At 43.5% G+C, this 19,258-nt stretch overlaps 1 protein-coding gene across 1 annotated transcript in view; it reads left to right on the plus strand.

The window, feature by feature from the left end:
• The window catches only part of LOC149431655 (putative thioesterase PNKD), a gene marked incomplete at its 3' end in the record, with an annotated part of 150,393 nt that overhangs the window by 110,112 nt on the left and 21,023 nt on the right, over positions 1 to 19,258 (plus strand). The window contains exon 3 of the mRNA XM_089665428.1: positions 5,378 to 5,490. Coding sequence (XP_089521554.1) covers positions 5,378 to 5,490 — 113 coding nt within the window. The remainder of the gene's footprint in view (positions 1 to 5,377; positions 5,491 to 19,258) is intronic.

Consider the following 19,258-nt stretch of genomic DNA (forward strand, 5'->3'; position numbering starts at 1 on the left):
CACCTGAATAACAATTCTTGATATGTAAGTCAAAGACCTAGCTTTTGAAGTATATGGCAAATCAAACAAAGGAGAGAATATCAAACACTCTTTTACTAATCAGTAAACCATAGCAACATCCTAAAATCGCTTCCAAATACCTTATATTGATTTATATCGATTGATTTTAGGTCACATGACCAAGATAGCGTCCAAGCAGTTTTTTCCTTCAAGGCGGTGGGTGGACTTTAATGACAGTCCCAGGTTGCGTCTCTCTGGAATAGGGCAATGGGGGATTTACATAGTAATTTTTACATAGTCTGACTGAAAAAAGACAAAAGTCCATCCAGTTCAACCATAAAAAAAAAAAAAAAGTTTTATAATCCTACACCCACAGTTGATCCAGAGGAAGGCAAAAAAAACCAGCAAAGCATGATCCAATTTGCTCCTGCAGGCGAAAAAATTCCTTCCTCATCCCCTGAGAGGCAATTGGATATTCCCTGGATCAACTTTACCTAAAATGTTATATCCAGTTATATTCTGTGTATCCAAGAAACAATCCAGGACTTTTTTGAAGCAATCCACTGAGCTGGCCACAACCAACTCTTGAGGGAGTCTATTCCACATTTTCACAGCTCTTACTGTGAAGAAACCTTTCCGTGTTTGGAGATTACATTTCTTTTTCATATCCCCCCTTATGTATTATACATGGAGATCATATCCCCCCTTATGTATTATACATGGAGATCATATCCCCCTTATGTATTATACATGGAGATCATATCCCTCCCTTATGTATTATACATGGCGATCATATCCCCCTTATGTATTATACATGGAGATCATATCCCCCCTTATGTATTATACATGGAGATCATATCCCCCCTTATGTATTATACATGGAGATCATATCCCCCCTTATGTATTATACATGGAGATCATATCCCCCCTTATGTATTATACATGGAGATCATATCCCCCTTATGTATTATACATGGTGATCACCCCCCCCACCCTTATGTATTATACATGGAGATCATATCCCCCCTTATGTATTATACATGGTGATCATATCCCCCCTTATGTATTATACATGGAGATCATATCCCCCCTTATGTATTATACATGGAGATCATATCCCCCCTTATGTATTATACATGGAGATCATATCCCCCTTATGTATTATACATGGTGATCACCCCCCCCACCCTTATGTATTATACATGGAGATCATATCCCCCCTTATGTATTATACATGGAGATCATATCCCCCTTATGTATTATACATGGCGATCATATCCCCCCTTATGTATTATACATGGAGATCATATCCCCCTTATGTATTATACATGGTGATCATATCCCCCCCTTATATATTATACATGGTGATCATATCCCCCCTTATGTATTATACATGGAGATCATATCCCCCCCTTATATATTATACATGGAGATCATATCCCCCTTATGTATTATACATGGTGATCATATCCCCCCTTATGTATTATACATGGAGATCATATCCCCCCTTATGTATTATACATGGAGATCATATCCCCCCTTATGTATTATACATGGTGATCATATCCCCCCCTTATGTATTATACATGGAGATCATATCCCCCCCTTATGTATTATACATGGAGATCATATCCCCCCCTTATGTATTATACATGGAGATCATATCCCCCCTTATGTATTATACATGGAGATCATATCCCCCCTTATGTATTATACATGGAGATCATATCCCCCCTTATGTATTATACATGGAGATCATATCCCCCTTATGTATTATACATGGAGATCATATCCCCCCTTATGTATTATACATGGAGATCATATCCCCCCTTATGTATTATACATGGTGATCATATCCCCCCCTTATGTATTATACATGGAGATCATATCCCCCCTTATGTATTATACATGGAGATCATATCCCCCCTTATGTATTATACATGGTGATCATATCCCCCCCTTATGTATTATACATGGAGATCATATCCCCCTTATGTATTATACATGGAGATCATATCCCCCCTTATGTATTATACATGGAGATCATATCCCCCCTTATGTATTATACATGGAGATCATATCCCCCTTTAATCTCCTCTTCTCAAGAGAGAATAAATTCAGCTCCTCTAATCTTTCCTCATAGCTGATCTCCTCCATGCCTCGTATCAGTTTGGTTGCCCTTCTCTGTACTTTCTCCAGTTCCCCAATGTTCTTTTTGTTAATTGGTGCCCAAAACTGAACTACATATTCCGGATCCGTGTACAATCACTTTTAGAGTTTTGTATTTTGCTATATAACTTCTGAGACCTTTGCCATTAGTCGGGTAGACTGAGTAAAATTCTAATTGCAGTGAATTCCACATGTATGACTAAAGTGTACCTGTCACCGGTTCACAATGGAATCATTAATTTTCTCATCTTATACATGCCAGGTAATTCATTAGATGCCAGCCACGAGCAGTACGGTGTCATTAAAGTGCGGCATGGACAAAAAAAATCTTGCATTTATTTTACAAAGTTATACTTTAACACATGATGAGAATGAGGAGGAGGGGGGTGTAGAGGAATGGAGGGTTTTGTGTGTTTTTTTTTTTTTTTTTTTAAATTCGTATGCATCAATCTGAACTCCAGGTGAATGGATAAATACACAGAATACATATTGGGGGAATTTTACTAAAACTGGTGCACACAGAAACAAAAAGATGGAAAAAACACTGGTAATAGCATTTCGTTTTTTGTTTTTTTTTTGTTTTTTTTAGGAGCATTAGCATTTTATTAGTGTTTTTACAGTACATGTAGGAAAAAAGAAAATGCTAGAAAAAAGCTGTTAGAAGTGTTTATCGTTTTTTTTCTGGTGGAAATACTTTAGCACATGATGAGGAGGAAGAGGATGTAGAGGAATAAAGGATTTTGTGTTTTTTTTTTTTTTTTTTATTTGGTATGTATTAATCTGAACTCCAAGTCGATGGCTAAATACACATTCAGAATACACATTGGGGGATTTTACTAAAACTGGTGCACACAGAGGGGTTGATTTACGTAGGCTCCGTGCATGCTAGTATTTTTTTTTTTTAAACTAACAAAAAGCTGGAAAAGACACTGGATAAAAAAATGCTGGTAATAACGTTTTTTTTTTTTTTTTTTGTAGCATTTTTTTAGGAGCGTTAGCAGTTTATTAGTGTTTTTACAGTACATGTAGGAAAAAAAAAAAAAAAAGAAAATGCTAGAAAAAAAGCTGTTATGATTTAGGAGTGTTTTATCGTTTTTTTTTCTGGTGGGAAAAATGCTCAAAAAAAAAAATTCTACAAAAACTTTTTTTTTTTTTTCGTGCTCCTAGAAGCTGAAGCTCAAAAACCACTAATAGCCTAAGGTAGTGTGTATGAACTCATAGAAACACACTTTTTAGCTTCTAGGAGCAGAAAAAACCCACTAATAACAGCTTCTAGGAGCTTAATAAAAAACTAGTGTGCGTGGAGCCTAAAGGCAATGAGACTGTGCACTTTGCAAAGTGCAGTTGCTCCAGAGCTTAGTAAATGAGGTGAAGCTTCATTTAACAAAAAATACCCAATCACGTGCAAGGGAAAAAAAAAACTGCATTTTTTGCTTGCACATGATTGGATGATGGAAGTCAGCAAAGCTTCTGCCCATTTACTAAGCTCTGGAGCAACTGCACTTGCAAAGTGCACAGTCTGATTGCCTTTAGTAAATCAACCCCAGAATCTGGTGCAGCTGTGCACAGAAACCAATCAGCTTCCAGGTTTTAGGCTGGCTCCATTCACACCTAGGCAGTTTGCTTTTTGTCTGTTTTGTAGTGCTGTTTGCAGTTTTGCATTCTACGCACATTTATGATGCATTTTTAACACATTTTTACTGTGTTTTTTGCATTTTGTTTATCTTTTTTTTTTTTTTTTTTTTTTTTACAGTTAATTTTTTTTTGTTGCTGGGTAGAATAAAAATGCAAAACTAAAAAAAAATGCATTTCAGCAGCTTCTCCATTGAACTCTATTGTAGCAAAAATTCTGCTTTTTGCTTTTATAAAAAGTCCCTGATCCTTCCCAAAAAGGCAGTAGCTCAAAAAAGCACAGATGTGAACGTGTTCCATAGGCAACCATGTTAAATGGACTATTGTGCGTTTCTGTAAAAAACGCATAGGTGTAAACAGAGCCTTAGTGCCTGGTCACACCTGTGCAATGTGCAAATTGAAATCGCATTTAAAGAATGTGAATGTCAACGTCTTAACGTGTGCGATTTGCTGCAGCGCGATTTCCAAAGTAGTTCTCGCGTTTACTTTTTCTGCAGTTTATTGCAGTTTCACATACATAGAATGTATTGGAAATCGCAAAGAAATAGTTGAAAAGTGCAATAAAGTATGCAGAAATCGCACACAAGTCGCAGCGATGTGACCTGTGACTTACACCTCGGTCACATCGGGTGCGACTTGGCATACGATTTGCATGCCCTGCAACTTGCAAATCGTATCTCAAATCGCACCCTATAGTCTGCTATTAGAGCGGTCATATCGGCGCGGTTCCGTCTTGGTTGGAGCCCCACCGATTTCTAAAGTAGTACATGCACGACTTTTGTTGCGATTTGCATAGACATCTGTGTCAGATGTCTTGCAAATCGCAAGAAATAGGCAAGTCACCCGATCTTGAAATCGTGCGACTTCACTGTAAGTCGCACGATTTCAAAATCGTCTTTGATGTGACTGGGGGGGCTTATTGTCAAAGCATCATTGAACAAACTAAAGTTAGAAGCTGATTGGCAGCCATGCACAGCTGCTCCGGTTTTACCCTAGATTACCGAGCGAACGACGTTTCCAATTTTTGGACGAAAAATTGTTCGGAATTTGAACCATGTATGGCCTGAATTAGTAAATCTCCCCCATAGTCTTATCTGCCTTTAAGCAAGGTCAATATTTATTTATTTCAGGTACTTATATAGCGCCATCAATTTACATATATATTGTACATTCACATCAGTCCCTAACCCTCAAGGGGTGTACAATCGAAGGTCCCTAACTTACATTCATCCATACACATACTAGGGACAATTTAGATAGGATCCAACTATCTTACCAGCATGTCTTTGGAGTGTGGGTGGAAACCGGAGTACCCGGAGGAAACCCACGCAGGCACGGGGAGAACATGCAAACTTCAGGCAGGTGGTGCTGTGGTTGGGATTCGAACCAGCAACCCGGGTACTGCCAGGCGGAAGTGCTAACCACTTAGCCACTGTGCTGCCCATATCTATTATTATTTTCCTGTTCAACGTGTATTTACTAAAATGACAGGTGCACTTTCACTGTGACAAATGAACAATTTATTTTTTTTCTCTTTTGATCTTTATGTTTTTTGTCCTTTTTTTTTTTTTTTAAGGTGTGAAAGTGGTTCCCATCCCCGTCCTGTCCGATAACTACAGCTACCTGGTCATTGACACCACATCCAGCCAGGCAGTGGCCGTGGACCCCTCAGACCCCGTTGCTGTACAGGTAGGTCATGAAACACTTTGTATTGCCGTTGTAGCAGAGGCAGCTTGACCATGTCCCAGGTGGTTGTCGTGTTATTTTCATTCATTCATTCATTCATCCAGGTATAGAAAAAGAAACCATTCTGAGCTGCAGAATTGATAAATTGAATAGATTTGTACCCAGGGGCGGACTGACCATTTGGAAACTCGGGCACTGCCCGAGGGCCCAGGGTCAGTGGGGGGCCCCATGAGATGCCCCTGGTACCTTTTTTATAGGCTTTTTTGAGTTTGGGCAAGGACACAGGGGCCCCATGATCCCCTATTGCCCGGGGGCCCCATGAGTTGTCAGTCCGCCCCTGTTTGTACCTATGATGTCATCACCTTGCCGCCACTTTCACAGCTACAGTCTGACACCTGGAGGAGGGTCTGCTCAGCTGCGTAACGTCCTTTCCTCCTTTCTTTTTTTTTTTCTCACATCCTTTGATTCCTGTCCTCGGTTTCAGCGAAATCAGGCTTAAAGCAGTATTTAAACCCAAAACCAAAAATTTCATATATTGTAGCTTACTAATCATCAGATGTGGTGGCTGCATTCGGTTTTTTTTTTTTCCTCTGTTCTCACCTGTTGATCTGGCCAGTAACACACCTCCTGTATTAGTGTGCGCCCACTCTGGATCAAGGAGCACAGGGGGCACCTTTGGATAACAGCATTGTCAGACTTGGGGGAGGGGAGTATTAGATGTCCTATCAGATTTAGATTCACTAACAAATTGAAGCCAAACTCCAGCTCACGCTTTATAATCCGTTCCAGCAAACATTTTTTTTTTCTTTTGAATTAAAGATTTTACATAAATCAATAAAAATGATCATTGTAAGCAAGTGGTAAATGGTTTGCTCATGCCTGTAAACTGATACATCTGGAAGAGAGCGTGTTCTGTTGGAAAACAACAGATTTACTGGCTGGATCACCAGATGAAAAAATAATCCTAAAAAAGAAAACTAAGGCAGCCACCACATTGAAGAATTGGTAAGCTGCAATATGTTAAATGTTTGCTTTTGGGTTTGATACTGCTTAAAATTCAGCACTGGAAAGCAAATGCATCAAATTCATAATCATTGTAAGGCTGGGTTCACATTGATGTGGTGCGGAATTCCGCACCGCATCAGAATCGTGTGAATTTTGGGTTCTCCAGCTGACTGCCCTCTTCCTTATCCAGCCCAGGGGGTGCAAGGTTACTCATACTGTCCTTCCTGGGAGCTTTCTGGGTTGGTGGCTGCCTTCAGGTCTTCCACTGGGCAGGCTCCTTCCCTGCTGCTCAGGCTGTCCCTCTTAGCCGACTGTGGCCCAGTGGAGGTCCCCTCTTCAAGCACCTGCTTGTATGTAGGCCCAGGGGCGGACTGAGCATTCCAGCACTTGGGCACTGCCCGGGGTCAGTAGGGGGCCCCATGAGCTGCCCCTGGTACCTTTCATAGGCTTTGTTGGGTGTGGTTTGAGTGTGGGCGAGGGCACGGGCCCCATGATCCCCTATTTCCCGGGGGTCCAGTGAGTTGCCAGTCCGCTCCTGTGTAGGCCCCTTCCCTGGGCTCCCTCCCTGGCTCCACAGCCCGGTCTCTTACTCCGTCTTACACCGGACACACTCTGACCGCATGCAAATTCCGCACCACATCAGAATCGCACCCCATAAACGCGAACCGATGCGGGTGTGTATGTTAACAACCTCCAAAATCGGTCCACAAAATGTGGTGCGATGTGCAGAATCGGATGACATAGGTGTGAATACCCATGCAATCCGATTCTAGTGCAGACCCTAAAAAGGGTCCTGCACCTTTTTGGTGCGAGTGTGGTGTGATTTGAGCCATACAATCGCACCACACACAAATCGCATGTGATTTGCACAGGAATGCAGTGCGGTTCCTGTGCGAATCACATGCGATATACCGCACCTCATTAGTGTGAACCCGAGCTAAACCTGCTTCTCAATCAAAAGCATAGTCCACATTTGGACTGCAATGTAATGTGTTTTTTGGGTTAGATACCACAGCCCTAAGAACTACATGGGGGTGGTAGGGGGACTGGTGCCAGTGCACATGATTGAACATTGCCGGTCCCTAGGACAGGAAAAGATGAAATTTACAGGAAATGTGCCTTGGATATAGTATATCGCTGCATACCTCACTGTTATGGTTTTGTGGAATGAACATAAGCTACATTATTTCTAATGCACTGTTGGATCTTCAATTTTGACCAGAGCTTGACAAAGTTTTTCCAAGAGATATACTTTTATTAGTGTAGCACTACCCCCTTAGGAGTCGCTGAGTTATTTGGGCCCCCTATAGGCCTGCACAGCTGGGCAACATGCATCTTCTTCCTCCACACTTGCACACGGAGACAGTAACCAGTCCTTAGGCTTGTTTTTGTGATTTTATTTAGGGGTAATAAACTTGGATGGGATTGAGGGATGCATGGGATGCCCAAGGAACTGTGAACTGTGGGGACAAACTATGTACAAGTCTATGGACAGGAAATTCTGTTTCTTCTTTGAAGAGCTCTCCGGTGTACCTCCTCAGACCCCAGATGAATTCTCCTCTTCACTCAGCAGTACTAAGGGTATTCCCTGGGCAAAGGGATCCAAAAGTTGTCAGAGATTAAACAGTCCTGGCCAAGAAGCTAGTTGGGTTCTCCACCTGACTGCCCTCTTCCCTAATCCGGCCAAGAGGGTGCAAGGTTACTCACACTGTCCTTCCTGGGAGCTTTCTGGATTGGTGGCTGCCTTCAGGCCTTCCGCTGGGCTGGCTCCTTCCCTGGCGCTCAGGCTGTCCCTCTTAGTAGACTGTGGCACAGTGGAGGTCCCCTCTTCAAGCACCTGCCTGTATGTAGGTCCAGGGGCGGACTAACCATTCCAGCACTTGGGCACTGCCCAAGGGCCCAGGGTCAGTAGGGGGCCCCATGAGATGCCCCTGGTACCTTTCATAGGCTTTTTTGGGTGTGGGTGAGGACACAGGGGCCCCGTGATCCCCTATTGCCTGGGGGCCTCGTGAGTTACCAGTGCGACCCTGTGTAGGCCCCTTCCCTGGGCCCCCTCCCTGGCTCCACATTCCAGTCTCCTACTCCATCTTCCACCCAACACACTCTGACCACCTCATTCTGATCAGGCTCTATCATATCTGAGCGCTGTCCTGACCAGGTGCGGACTGACAACTCATGGGGCCCCCGGGCAATAGGGGATCATGGGGCCCCTGTGTCCTTGCCCAAACTCAAAAAAGCCTATGAAATAGGTACCAGGGGCATCTCATGGGGCCCCCTACTGACCCCGGGCCTTCGGGCAGTGCCCGAGTTTCCAAATGGTCAGTCCGCCCCTGGTCCTGACCCCATGCCAATCTCCCTGCTTGGGGATTGGTCAGGGTCCCTCAGGCATGCAGATAAGCTCCTCCTCAAACCCCCCCCCCCCCCACCCACTGCCTTCTAGAAACTTCCCAAGCCTCTAGAGCAGGGGGAGGAATCGGGGAAATGATCTGCAGAGCACTGACCCAAGGTGACCTGGCTGACTCACAACCAGGCTGACTCATGCCCAGGCTGCTATTCAGCCTCTGCCTAAAAAAAACTAGCTAATGACCCCTGGCTAACAAGAGGGGCGCTACATTCGTTTTGGATAGAATGGGGAAGAATTAGACCCTGTCTGTGCTCGACTGGGGAGATCCACCCTTTTCTATTCGTACTGGTGACCACGGACATCGAGAAGGAGAAAACATGACAAAATGCAAAAATTTTAACGTTTGTCCTCAGAAAATAAGATGAGGAAAAATTTTCCAATGGGACACCGATTCTGTCGACAGCTGTCTAAGATGGGAATTCCCCTCACCTTGGGAAATGTCCTGTTGCTTCCCTAGTTACATAGTTAGTCTGGCTGAAAAAAGACAAAAGTCCATCCAGTTCAAACATTTAAAAAAAAAAAGTTATAATCCTACACCCACAGTTGATCCAGAGGAAGGCAAAAAAATCAGCAAAGCACGATCCAATTTACTTCTGCTAGGGAAAAAAATTCCTTCCTGATCCTCCTAGAGGCAATCGGATATTCCCTGGATCAACTTTACTTATAAATGTTAGTATCCAGTTATATTCTGTGTATCCAAGAAATAATCCAGGACTTTCCTACAGCAATCCACTGAGCTGGCCAGAACCAACTCTTGAGGGAGTTAATTCTACATTTTCACAGCTCTTACTGTGAAGAAACCTTTCCAATGTTTGAAGATTAAATTTCTGGGACAGGAAGTTCGATAGAAATTTCCTCCAAAGGAAAATAGACAGCAAAAAATAAACTAGCAGCGCTTTTTACTTCTTCCCTACTCTATCCAAAACTAATAAAGTAAAGTTTTGGCTATACATACTTTCCAAAAAAATGTATGTATTGAGATATGGTGTCGCATTTTTGGGTTTACATACACGTTGGGGCTCATTCACATTGGCCTATGTGTATTTCCTGCATTGAACGTAGACTCTTGCTGGCAGAGCTAGCAGAAGATCCTGTGTAAAATTTGCGCCAAAAATGGCACATTTAGATGAGTACAGTGCTTCTTTCATTCCAATGAATGGTGACACATGCACATGCATAAGCGTTTATGCTCATGCACAGAATAAATCTGCAAATCTGTGTGCCCCTGGACGCAGCTGTGTCCTAAAATTTATTTTTTTTTTTTTGTGTGCGGCTAAGGATTTTATATTTTTACATGTTATTACAGCTGTGTGAATGGGCTCATTGATTACTGTGGGCAGCACAGTGGCTAAATGGTTAGCACTTCCGCCTGGCAGTACTCGGGTCGTTGGTTCAGATCCCAGCAATGGCACCACCTGCCTGGAGTTTGCATGTTCTCCCTGTGACTGCGTGGTTTTCCTCCGGGTACTCCGGTTTCCTCCCACACTCCAAAGACATGCTGGTCGGTTAATTGGTTCCTGTCTACATTGTCCCTAGTATGTGTATGTATGAATGTGAGTTAGGGACCTTAGATTGTACACCCCTTGAGGGTTAGGGACTGATGTGAATGTACTATATGTATGTAAAGCACTGCATACATTGTCGGCGATATATAAGTACCTGAAATAAACACAGCATTTTTTTTTCTACCCATGTGAATAAGCCCTAAGCTGGTAAAAATGGATGTGCAAAATACAGTGACCCGTAGCAAGCAACAGAGGACTGAAATCTAGTTGCTAGGCTAGCTGCACTTTTCCAGTTGCTCTCCTACTGAGCCATGTAATATAGCTAATTGGAAAATTATGGGGGTACTAAAAAAAGGATTGTGATTGTCACGGAAAGTATTTTCTCCAGGAGTTGATGTATTTGGGTACCAGGGGAGTAATATCACTCGTTGCATCTGTTTGGCCCTCCCTGCCCTTTGCCCGGCCAGCGAGGGACGAGCCCAGGTTGGGAGCTCTCTGCGGGGCTGCGGTTGGGTTTGGGTTGGATCCAGACAGGGATCTCTCGGTATTATCTCGTCAATCCCAGGATTGGGAAACAATAGAGTTCAAAGCCCAGTGCTCGGAAAATGTCACGCCACTCCAATAAAAGGGAAAGTCGAGGGGCTTTGTTTTCAGAACGTGCTTAAAAGGAATCTGTATTGTTCTAGCAAAATTGTTTTAACTCCTTGAGAGCGAGATGAGGTTGTTTCAATGGATTGCTGGGAAGCTCTGGGATTGATGGTGTAGCACCCTACTAGTGTAGAGTAGGCTGCTAGGTAAATTGAATTGGCTCCACTGTAATCATCGACCTTACTAACCGTTCCATGTCTGCCAGCCCTCTCTGCCAATCCCTCCACTGGCCTCCACTCCGTGTCCTCCATCCCTCTCTGCCAATCCCTCCACTGGCCTCCACTCCATGTCCTCCATCCCTCTCTGCCAATCCCTCCACTGGCTTCCACTCCGTGTCCTCCATCCCTCTCTGCCAATCCCTCCACTGGCTTCCACTCCGTGTCCTCCATCCCTCTCTGCCAATCGCTCCACTGGCCTCCACTCAGTGTCCTCATCCCTCTCTGCCAATTCCTTTCACTGGCTTCCACTCCATGTCCTCCACCCTTCTCTGCCAATCTCTCCACTGGCCTCCACTCAGTGTCCTCCATCCCTCTCTGCCAATCCCTCCACTGGCCTCCACTCCATGTCCTCATCCCTCTCTGCCAATCCCTCCACTGACCTCCACTCCGTGTCCTCCATCCCTCTCTGCCAATCCCTCCACTGACCTCCACTCCGTGTCCTCCATCCCTCTCTGCCAATCCCTCCACTGGCTTCCCATTGCCCAATGAATAAAATTCAAAACATTAACAATAACGTATAAAAGCATTTATAACTCTGCCCCAAATTACATCACCAATCTTGTCTCCAAATATCACCCACACCGTCCTCTCCACTCCTCCCATGACCTCCTGCTCTCTAGCTCCCTTGTCTCCTCCTCCCATGCTCATCTCCAGGACTTCTCCAGAGCCTCCCCATCCTCTGGAACTCTCTACCTCAATTTATCAGACTATCGCCTACTCTGCTAACTTTTAGGCGATCTCTGAAAACCTTCCTCTTCAGGGAAGCCTATCCTGCCCTCAGCTAATAATGGAATCTTCTATTCCTCCTACCAGTCCATCCCCCACAGTTATTACCTTTTGTACCACTAGCCCCTCCCTCTTAGATTGTAAGCTCCTAACCCTCTTGTATTGAACTAGATTGTTGCTGTATAGTCTCCCGTTATATTGTAAAGCGCTGAGCAAACTGTTGGCTATATAAACCCTGTATAATAATAATAATAACCAGAGGAGCAGCGCTTTACATATACTGAATATATTGTACATTCACATCATGGCAGCAGTCTTTAAAAAAAAAAAAAAAAGTCTAGGCACAATTAACTATGACAGACGTCCACGTTTCATCATTTAGCAACCAAAAACACTCTCTCAAGCACACCTGTTATTATATACCCTAGCATTAGCATATAAGCACCTAATATTTTGTTAGTAAAGCATATCCTATTTATTCCTTTAACACAGACAAGGCTGAGCTGTTAATACAACAACCCCTCAAAACCATTTTATATTTCCCATTTAAAATAACACCCGTATTAATTACCAATTAAACCAGATAAAGGAGACATTCATTCAGAACCAGTTATTGCATAAGAAACCGAACATTACCAACAGTGCCAAATTTTTGTTATTTAATCATCAGTAACACTGTAATAACCGTTTCTTTAACACAGATAAGGCTGAGTTATGTTTTTATTAAAACCGTGTTCTACCTCTTAAACCAGGTAAAGGAGCGGTTCATGCAGAAATCCAAGTCTGTTCTGTGGGCTCGCATTTTTTTCTTCAATAATTAAATAACTAGTCTGTAAAGGTTTGTATTGTTTCTCTAAAGCAGTGGTCTCCAAACTGCGGCCCGGGGACTGGATGTGGCCCTTTGCTTGCTTTTATTTGGCCCATGGGGCATTATTCCCCCCCCCTGTCAGCAACAGTGGGGCATAGTTCCTGCCACTGACACCGACAAAAGGACACTATTCCTCCTATTGATACCAATGATGGGGCACTATTCCTCCCATTAATATCAATGATGGTTCACTATTCCTCCCATTGATACCAATGATGGGGAACTATTCCTCCTATTGATATCAGTGATGGGGCACTATTCTTCCCATGGACACCAATGAATAGGGCACTATTCCTCCTACTGACACCAATGATGGAGCACTATTCCTCCCACTCATACCAATGATGGGGCACTATTCCTCCTATTTATATCAATGATGGGGCACTATTCTTCCCATGGACACCAATGATAGGGCACTATTCCTCCTACTGACACCAATGATGGAGCACTATTCCTCCCACTGATACCAATGATGGGGCACTATTCCTCCTATTTATATCAATGATGGGGCACTATTCCTCCCATTGATACCAATGATGGGGCACTATTTCTCCTATTGATATCAGTGATGGGGCACTATTCCTCCTATTTATATCAATGAAGGGACACTATTCTTCTTATGGACACCAATGATGGGGCACTATTCCCCCTACTGACACCAATGATGGGGCACTATTCCTCCCATTGATACCAATGATGGGGCACTATTCCTCCCACTGACACCAATGATGGGGCACTATTCCTCCCACTGACACCAATGATGGGGCACTATTCCTCCCACTGACACCAATGATGGGGCACTATTCCTCCCACTGACACCAATGATGGGGCACTATTCCTCCCACTGACACCAATGATGGGGCACTATTCCTCCCACTGACACCAATGATGGGGCACTATTCCTCCCATTGATACCAATGATGGGGCACTATTCCTCCCATTGATACCAATGATGGGGCACTATTCCTCCCACTGACACCAATGATGGGGCACTATTCCTCCCACTGACACCAATGATGGGGCACTATTCCTCCCACCGACACCAATGATGGGGCACTATTCCTCCCACCGACACCAATGATGGGGCACTATTCCTCCCACCGACACCAATGATGGGGCACTATTCCTCCCACCGACACCAATGATGGGGCACTATTCCTCCCACCGACACTAATGATGGAGCACTATTTCTCCCACCGACACCAATGATGGTTCACTATTCCTCCCACCGACACCAATGATGGTTCACTATTCCTCCCACCGACACCAATGATGGTTCACTATTCCTCCCACTGACACCAATGATGGTTCACTATTCCTCCCACTGACACCAATGATGGTGCACTATTCCTCCCACTGACACCAATGATGGTTCACTATTCCTCCCACTGACACCAATGATGGTTCACTATTCCTCCCACTGACACCAGTGATGGGGCACTATTCCTCCCACTGACACCAGTGATGGGGCACTATTCCTCCCACTGACACCAGTGATGGGGCACTATTCCTCCCACTGACACCAGTGATGGGGCACTATTCCTCCCACTGACACTAGTGATGGGGAATTCTCCCATTGACACCAATGATGGGGCACTATTCCTACCACTCACACCAATGATGGGGCACTATTACTTCCCCTAGTAGCAACGATGGGGCATGGTTTACTCCCACTGATGCCAGAATATTTTCTTCTCCCACTGGCCACAGTCCAGCCCCCCAAAAGTTTGAAGGACAGTAAATTGGCCCTTTGCTTAGAAAGTTTGGAGACCCCCTGCTCTAAAGTAAAATTTGTGCTGATAAAAATGGTTAACATTGAACCTGTACTCTGCTGTTCTACTCAAATCCTGCATAAGTATATCCATTATAAGATATCTGTTATCTTTTTGTATTTGAAAAGCCTCTTCTGGGCCCCTCTATTATTTAGTTCCACTCTACCACTAGAGCTTGACTTTTCCCTAACTTCTTGTCTGATTGCAATCCTCTTGTGCAAAGAGCATGTCCCTAAAGTAAACTCAAAGTAAATATTCACTACAATATGTTATATGGAACATTTAGAAATGCTCGTTGTGCCTAAGCAGTACCCAAAAAATGTACATTGTACTAAGCTCTTTCCTGTGCCTAGGAACTCCTGTCCCTTGCCAGTCAAAACCGTAAATCTTCAGATTAAGATCATTTAGAGCACTGCTGCCTCTGATTGCTGATCTCACTAGATTTGGAGTGAGATCTGGTCATATTACTTATTGAGTTGCTCACTGTTCTCCTTGCTGGAGAGGAAGCTGTACCTGAGGGCCTACAGTACAAGAATCCCCCTGCTGCATTCATTCTGTGGATCTGTGCTTCCTCCACCTCACCTATCACTGCCTGAAGGTCCTCCATCATTAATGGGGAAGCCGCTCTGACCAGAGAAAACAAAGCCTACCAAGATGCTGAGACAGTGCAGAACAAGGCATGTGAAACCACTACTATGGAAAAGAGCAGCTTCAGGTAGACCACAAGCATTACTGATGACAAGTTCTTTGCCCTCTGCCTTCCTTTTTTTAGCCACAGCTTCCACAGTGCAGGGCCTGACCACTGAGATGGTGTCTTTGGATTATGAAATCTTAGAAAATCAGGCCCTAGGAATAATGTGAATCTAAATCAGAGAGGGGCTAATAAAGGTAATAGCATGTATTCTGTGTTCTCTGCCCATTAGGGTAACCATACATGTTACTGCTACAGGTGCTTATATAGCGCCATCAATGTACACAGTGCTTTACATGTATTGTATATTCACTTCAGTCTGCCCTAAAGAAGTGTACAATCTAAGGTCCCTAATTCACACTCATACATACACATACTAGGGCCATTTTAGACAGCATGCTCCTACCAGCATGTCTTTGGAGTGTGGGAGGAAACTGAAGTACCTGGAGGAAACCCGCACAGGGAGAACATGACAAAACTCCAGTTAGGTTGTGCCGTGGTTGGGATTCCAACCAGGCTAGGCAGAAGTGCTAACCACTTAGCCACTCTGCAGTTACATACAGTACAATCTTTGAAAACTCTACCCAATGAGGATCTACTCTACTCTACCAAATGAGGATCTACCCAAACTGTCCAGTCAGTCTGTAGCCAATCAGTCAGGATCCTTGCACGGCATTAGCTGTTGGTAGAATACGTACAGCCTTGAGGAACAAATGGAAAGAAGAGACATGATTGAAACCTTTACATAAACGAAGGCTGTAAATGGGGACAGTATTTTCAATAAAAACGAAGATGAAGATCACGGGGACAAACTAGCAGGAGGAAAGTTCAAAACTAATCTTAGAAAGTATTTTTACTGAAAGAGTAGTTGATGCTCTGAACTGACTGCCAGCAGCGGTAGTGAGCCAGTCAACAGTAAGTGGAGTTAAAGGAGAACCAAACCCAAGAACAAAAATTTAATATATTGCAGCTTACAGTTGAGATGGTTGCATTTGATTTTTTTCTTTTTTTTTTTTTCCAAGTTTAGAAAGTTTTCAGCAAATACAGAAAATATAAGCTACATATAGTGAAGCGCTCCACAAAAAGTGCACATAAACAAGATGCATCACAATTGCATAATAAACACTGCTATATCAATAAAGTGCATCAAAGAAGTGCATATCAAAAGAAGTCGTTTTTTTTTTTTTTTTCTTTTCAAAAGGAATTAACCACTTCAAGTCCGGACACTTTCCCCCCCTTCCTGTCCCGGCCAATTTTTAGCTTTCAGCACTATCTCACTTTGAATGACAATTGCGCGGTCATGCAACACTGTACCCATATGAATTTTTTAGCATTTTTTTTTAGACCGATAAAGCTTTATTTTGGTGGTATTTATTCACCGCTGGGATTTTTATTTTTTTTGCTATGTAAATGAAAAAGTCAAAAAATTTTGAAAAAAAGTGTTTTTCTTATAAGATTTTGCAAATAGTATTTCATCATAAATCTTGGCCGAAATTTATTCCGTTATCTTTTTAGTAAAAAAAAAATAACCCAAATTAGTTTATAACCAAAAATTATGATTTTTAAAATTTATTTTTTTTCCTTTTTTTATATTTATTTATTTTTTTACCTACTGTCACCCTACCAGTACAGTGTCACCATGGTGATGCTGTACTACTTGTGGGGGGTGATGAAGATTTTTTTTTTTTTAAACTGATTGCTTTTAGACCCATAAATGCTGTAAAAGTAATCATTTCTCCTCTCTGGCTGCATTCTTGCAGCCATTGAGAAATACTGTGTGAGCTGTGATTGGCCCCAGTTTGTTACATGGTACAAGGCAGTTGTGAATAGCCCTGTACCATCTGACCTCTGTGATCATTCACAGATTTCACACGTAGTAAGCAATGATGTCAGAAGTGACATCTTGCTTACTACTCTGCATGTGAACACTGATTGGCCAATCAGTGATCACATGATCGGGACCGCGCACAGAGGTCCCGTACGACTATCGGTGTTCCACTGTGTCCGGAAGACACAGCGGGCACTGGATCGCGGTGCTGCGCGCTCCCAGGGAGCACGCACAGCTAGAAAATGAACGGCAACCTGCCCCTGGAGTGCCACCGTCCTGCCGTTTATAAACAGCAGGCGGACGGCAAGTGGTGAAAAATGCATGAACACCATAGACATTTCAATAAATCGTGAAAGAAATCCCAAAAAGTCCAATATATTGCTCTTCACCTTGATCCGCCATAATTTTGCCACCACTGTGCCCAAATGGATGTCTCCCCACCTTACAAGAAGGACCCCTTGTAAGGACCCCTACAAAGGCTAAATCCCCTTTTCTGGCACGCCGGTCGTCCTAATGCAGCACTCATAAGGTGTAAACCTAAGGAAAGCTTCATAGTGTAAAACTTTTCAAGTCTAGTCTTTGCCCAGCGTGATGACGTGCCGCCCAACTAACGCGTTGCGTCCTTCCTGGACTTTCTAAAATACAGAAAATACCTGTTGATTTTGCCAGAAATGCAGTGATCTTGTCACTTCCTGTGAGGTGCACTGAAAAATATCTTCCTACCTAGTTATCATTTTTGTAAACTACCAGTTGCCCTGTCCCCAATCTGATGGAGATGAAGAGATACAGAGATGTTTTTCGTCCATATCAGGGGCCTCGGGCGACAACCATGACTCCCTCCATAGATGGAGGAATGACGTAGCCACCCAGGGACAGGAATTGTGTTATTTGCAGGATGAAGATGAAAATATAATAGGAACAAAATTGGTAAAAGGAAAACTAATGGAGCCACCATACCAAGGACTTGTAAGCTGCAATATATTACATTTTTGATTTTGAATTTAGACTGGGCAGCACAGTGGCTAAATGGTTAGCACTTCTGCTGGGCAGTACTATGGTCGTTGGTTCGAATCCTAACCATGGCACCACCTGCCTGGAGTTTGCATATTCTTCCTGTGCCTGCGTAGGTTTCCTCCGGGTACTCCGGTTTCCTCCCACATGCCAAAGACATGCTGGTAAGTTAATTGCCTCCTGTCTAAATTGTCCCTAGTATGTGTATGTATGAATGTGAGTTAGGGACCTTAGATTGTACGCCCCTTGAGGGTTAGGGACTGATGTGAATGTACAATATATATGTAAAGCGCTGCGTACATTGATGGCGATATACAAGTACCTGAAATAATAGATACGCTATTAAAGAATATGTAAACCCAATATTCCATAATCCTGATATGTGCCTGATGTACCATGTACAAGTCTCCATCCACAAGTCATTGTGCTCTCCTCCAGCGATCAGACTTGTGTTGACACACCTCTCCTGCACAGCCATTCACTGGGAAGATCAGTGTACTGCTGTTTCTCCTCCCCCAGCTCTTATGCAGCTGACAACAGAGGGAACGTGATCACTTATATAAAAAAAAAAAGGGGGGGGGGTTTCTTTAATATTTTTTATATCTATACACAAATGTTTTACCTTTCATTTTGTTTTTGAACTGAATGGGTTGATTTACAAGATGTGGGTTCACAAATTAAAAATTTAAACGTGCTTTGGACACACCTAGATCTATACTCTGCCACAAAAAAAAAATAGAGTGTGTGTATCATATTGCCAAAAGTATTGGGCCGCCTGGCTTTCCACACACATGACCTTTAATGGCCCCCCCAGTCTTAGTCCGTAGGGTTCAATATTGAGTTGGCCCCGCCCTTTGCAGCTATAACAGATTCACCTCTTCTGGGAAGGCCGTCCACAAGGTTTAGGAGGGTGTCTATGGGAAGGTTGGACCATTCTTCCAGAAGCACATTTGTCAGGTCAGGCACTGATGTCGGGGGAGGAGGCCTGGATCACAGTCTGCCCTCTAATTCATCCCAAAGGTGTTCTATGGGGTTGAGGTCAGGACTCTGTGCAGCCAGTCAAGTTCCTCCACCCCAAACTGGCTCCTCCATGTC

The sequence above is a fragment of the Staurois parvus genome, unplaced genomic scaffold, assembly GCF_062004578.1.
Source record: "Staurois parvus isolate SC_StPar_1 unplaced genomic scaffold, SC_StPar_1.0 ptg002188l, whole genome shotgun sequence".
NCBI lineage: Eukaryota > Metazoa > Chordata > Amphibia > Anura > Ranidae > Staurois > Staurois parvus.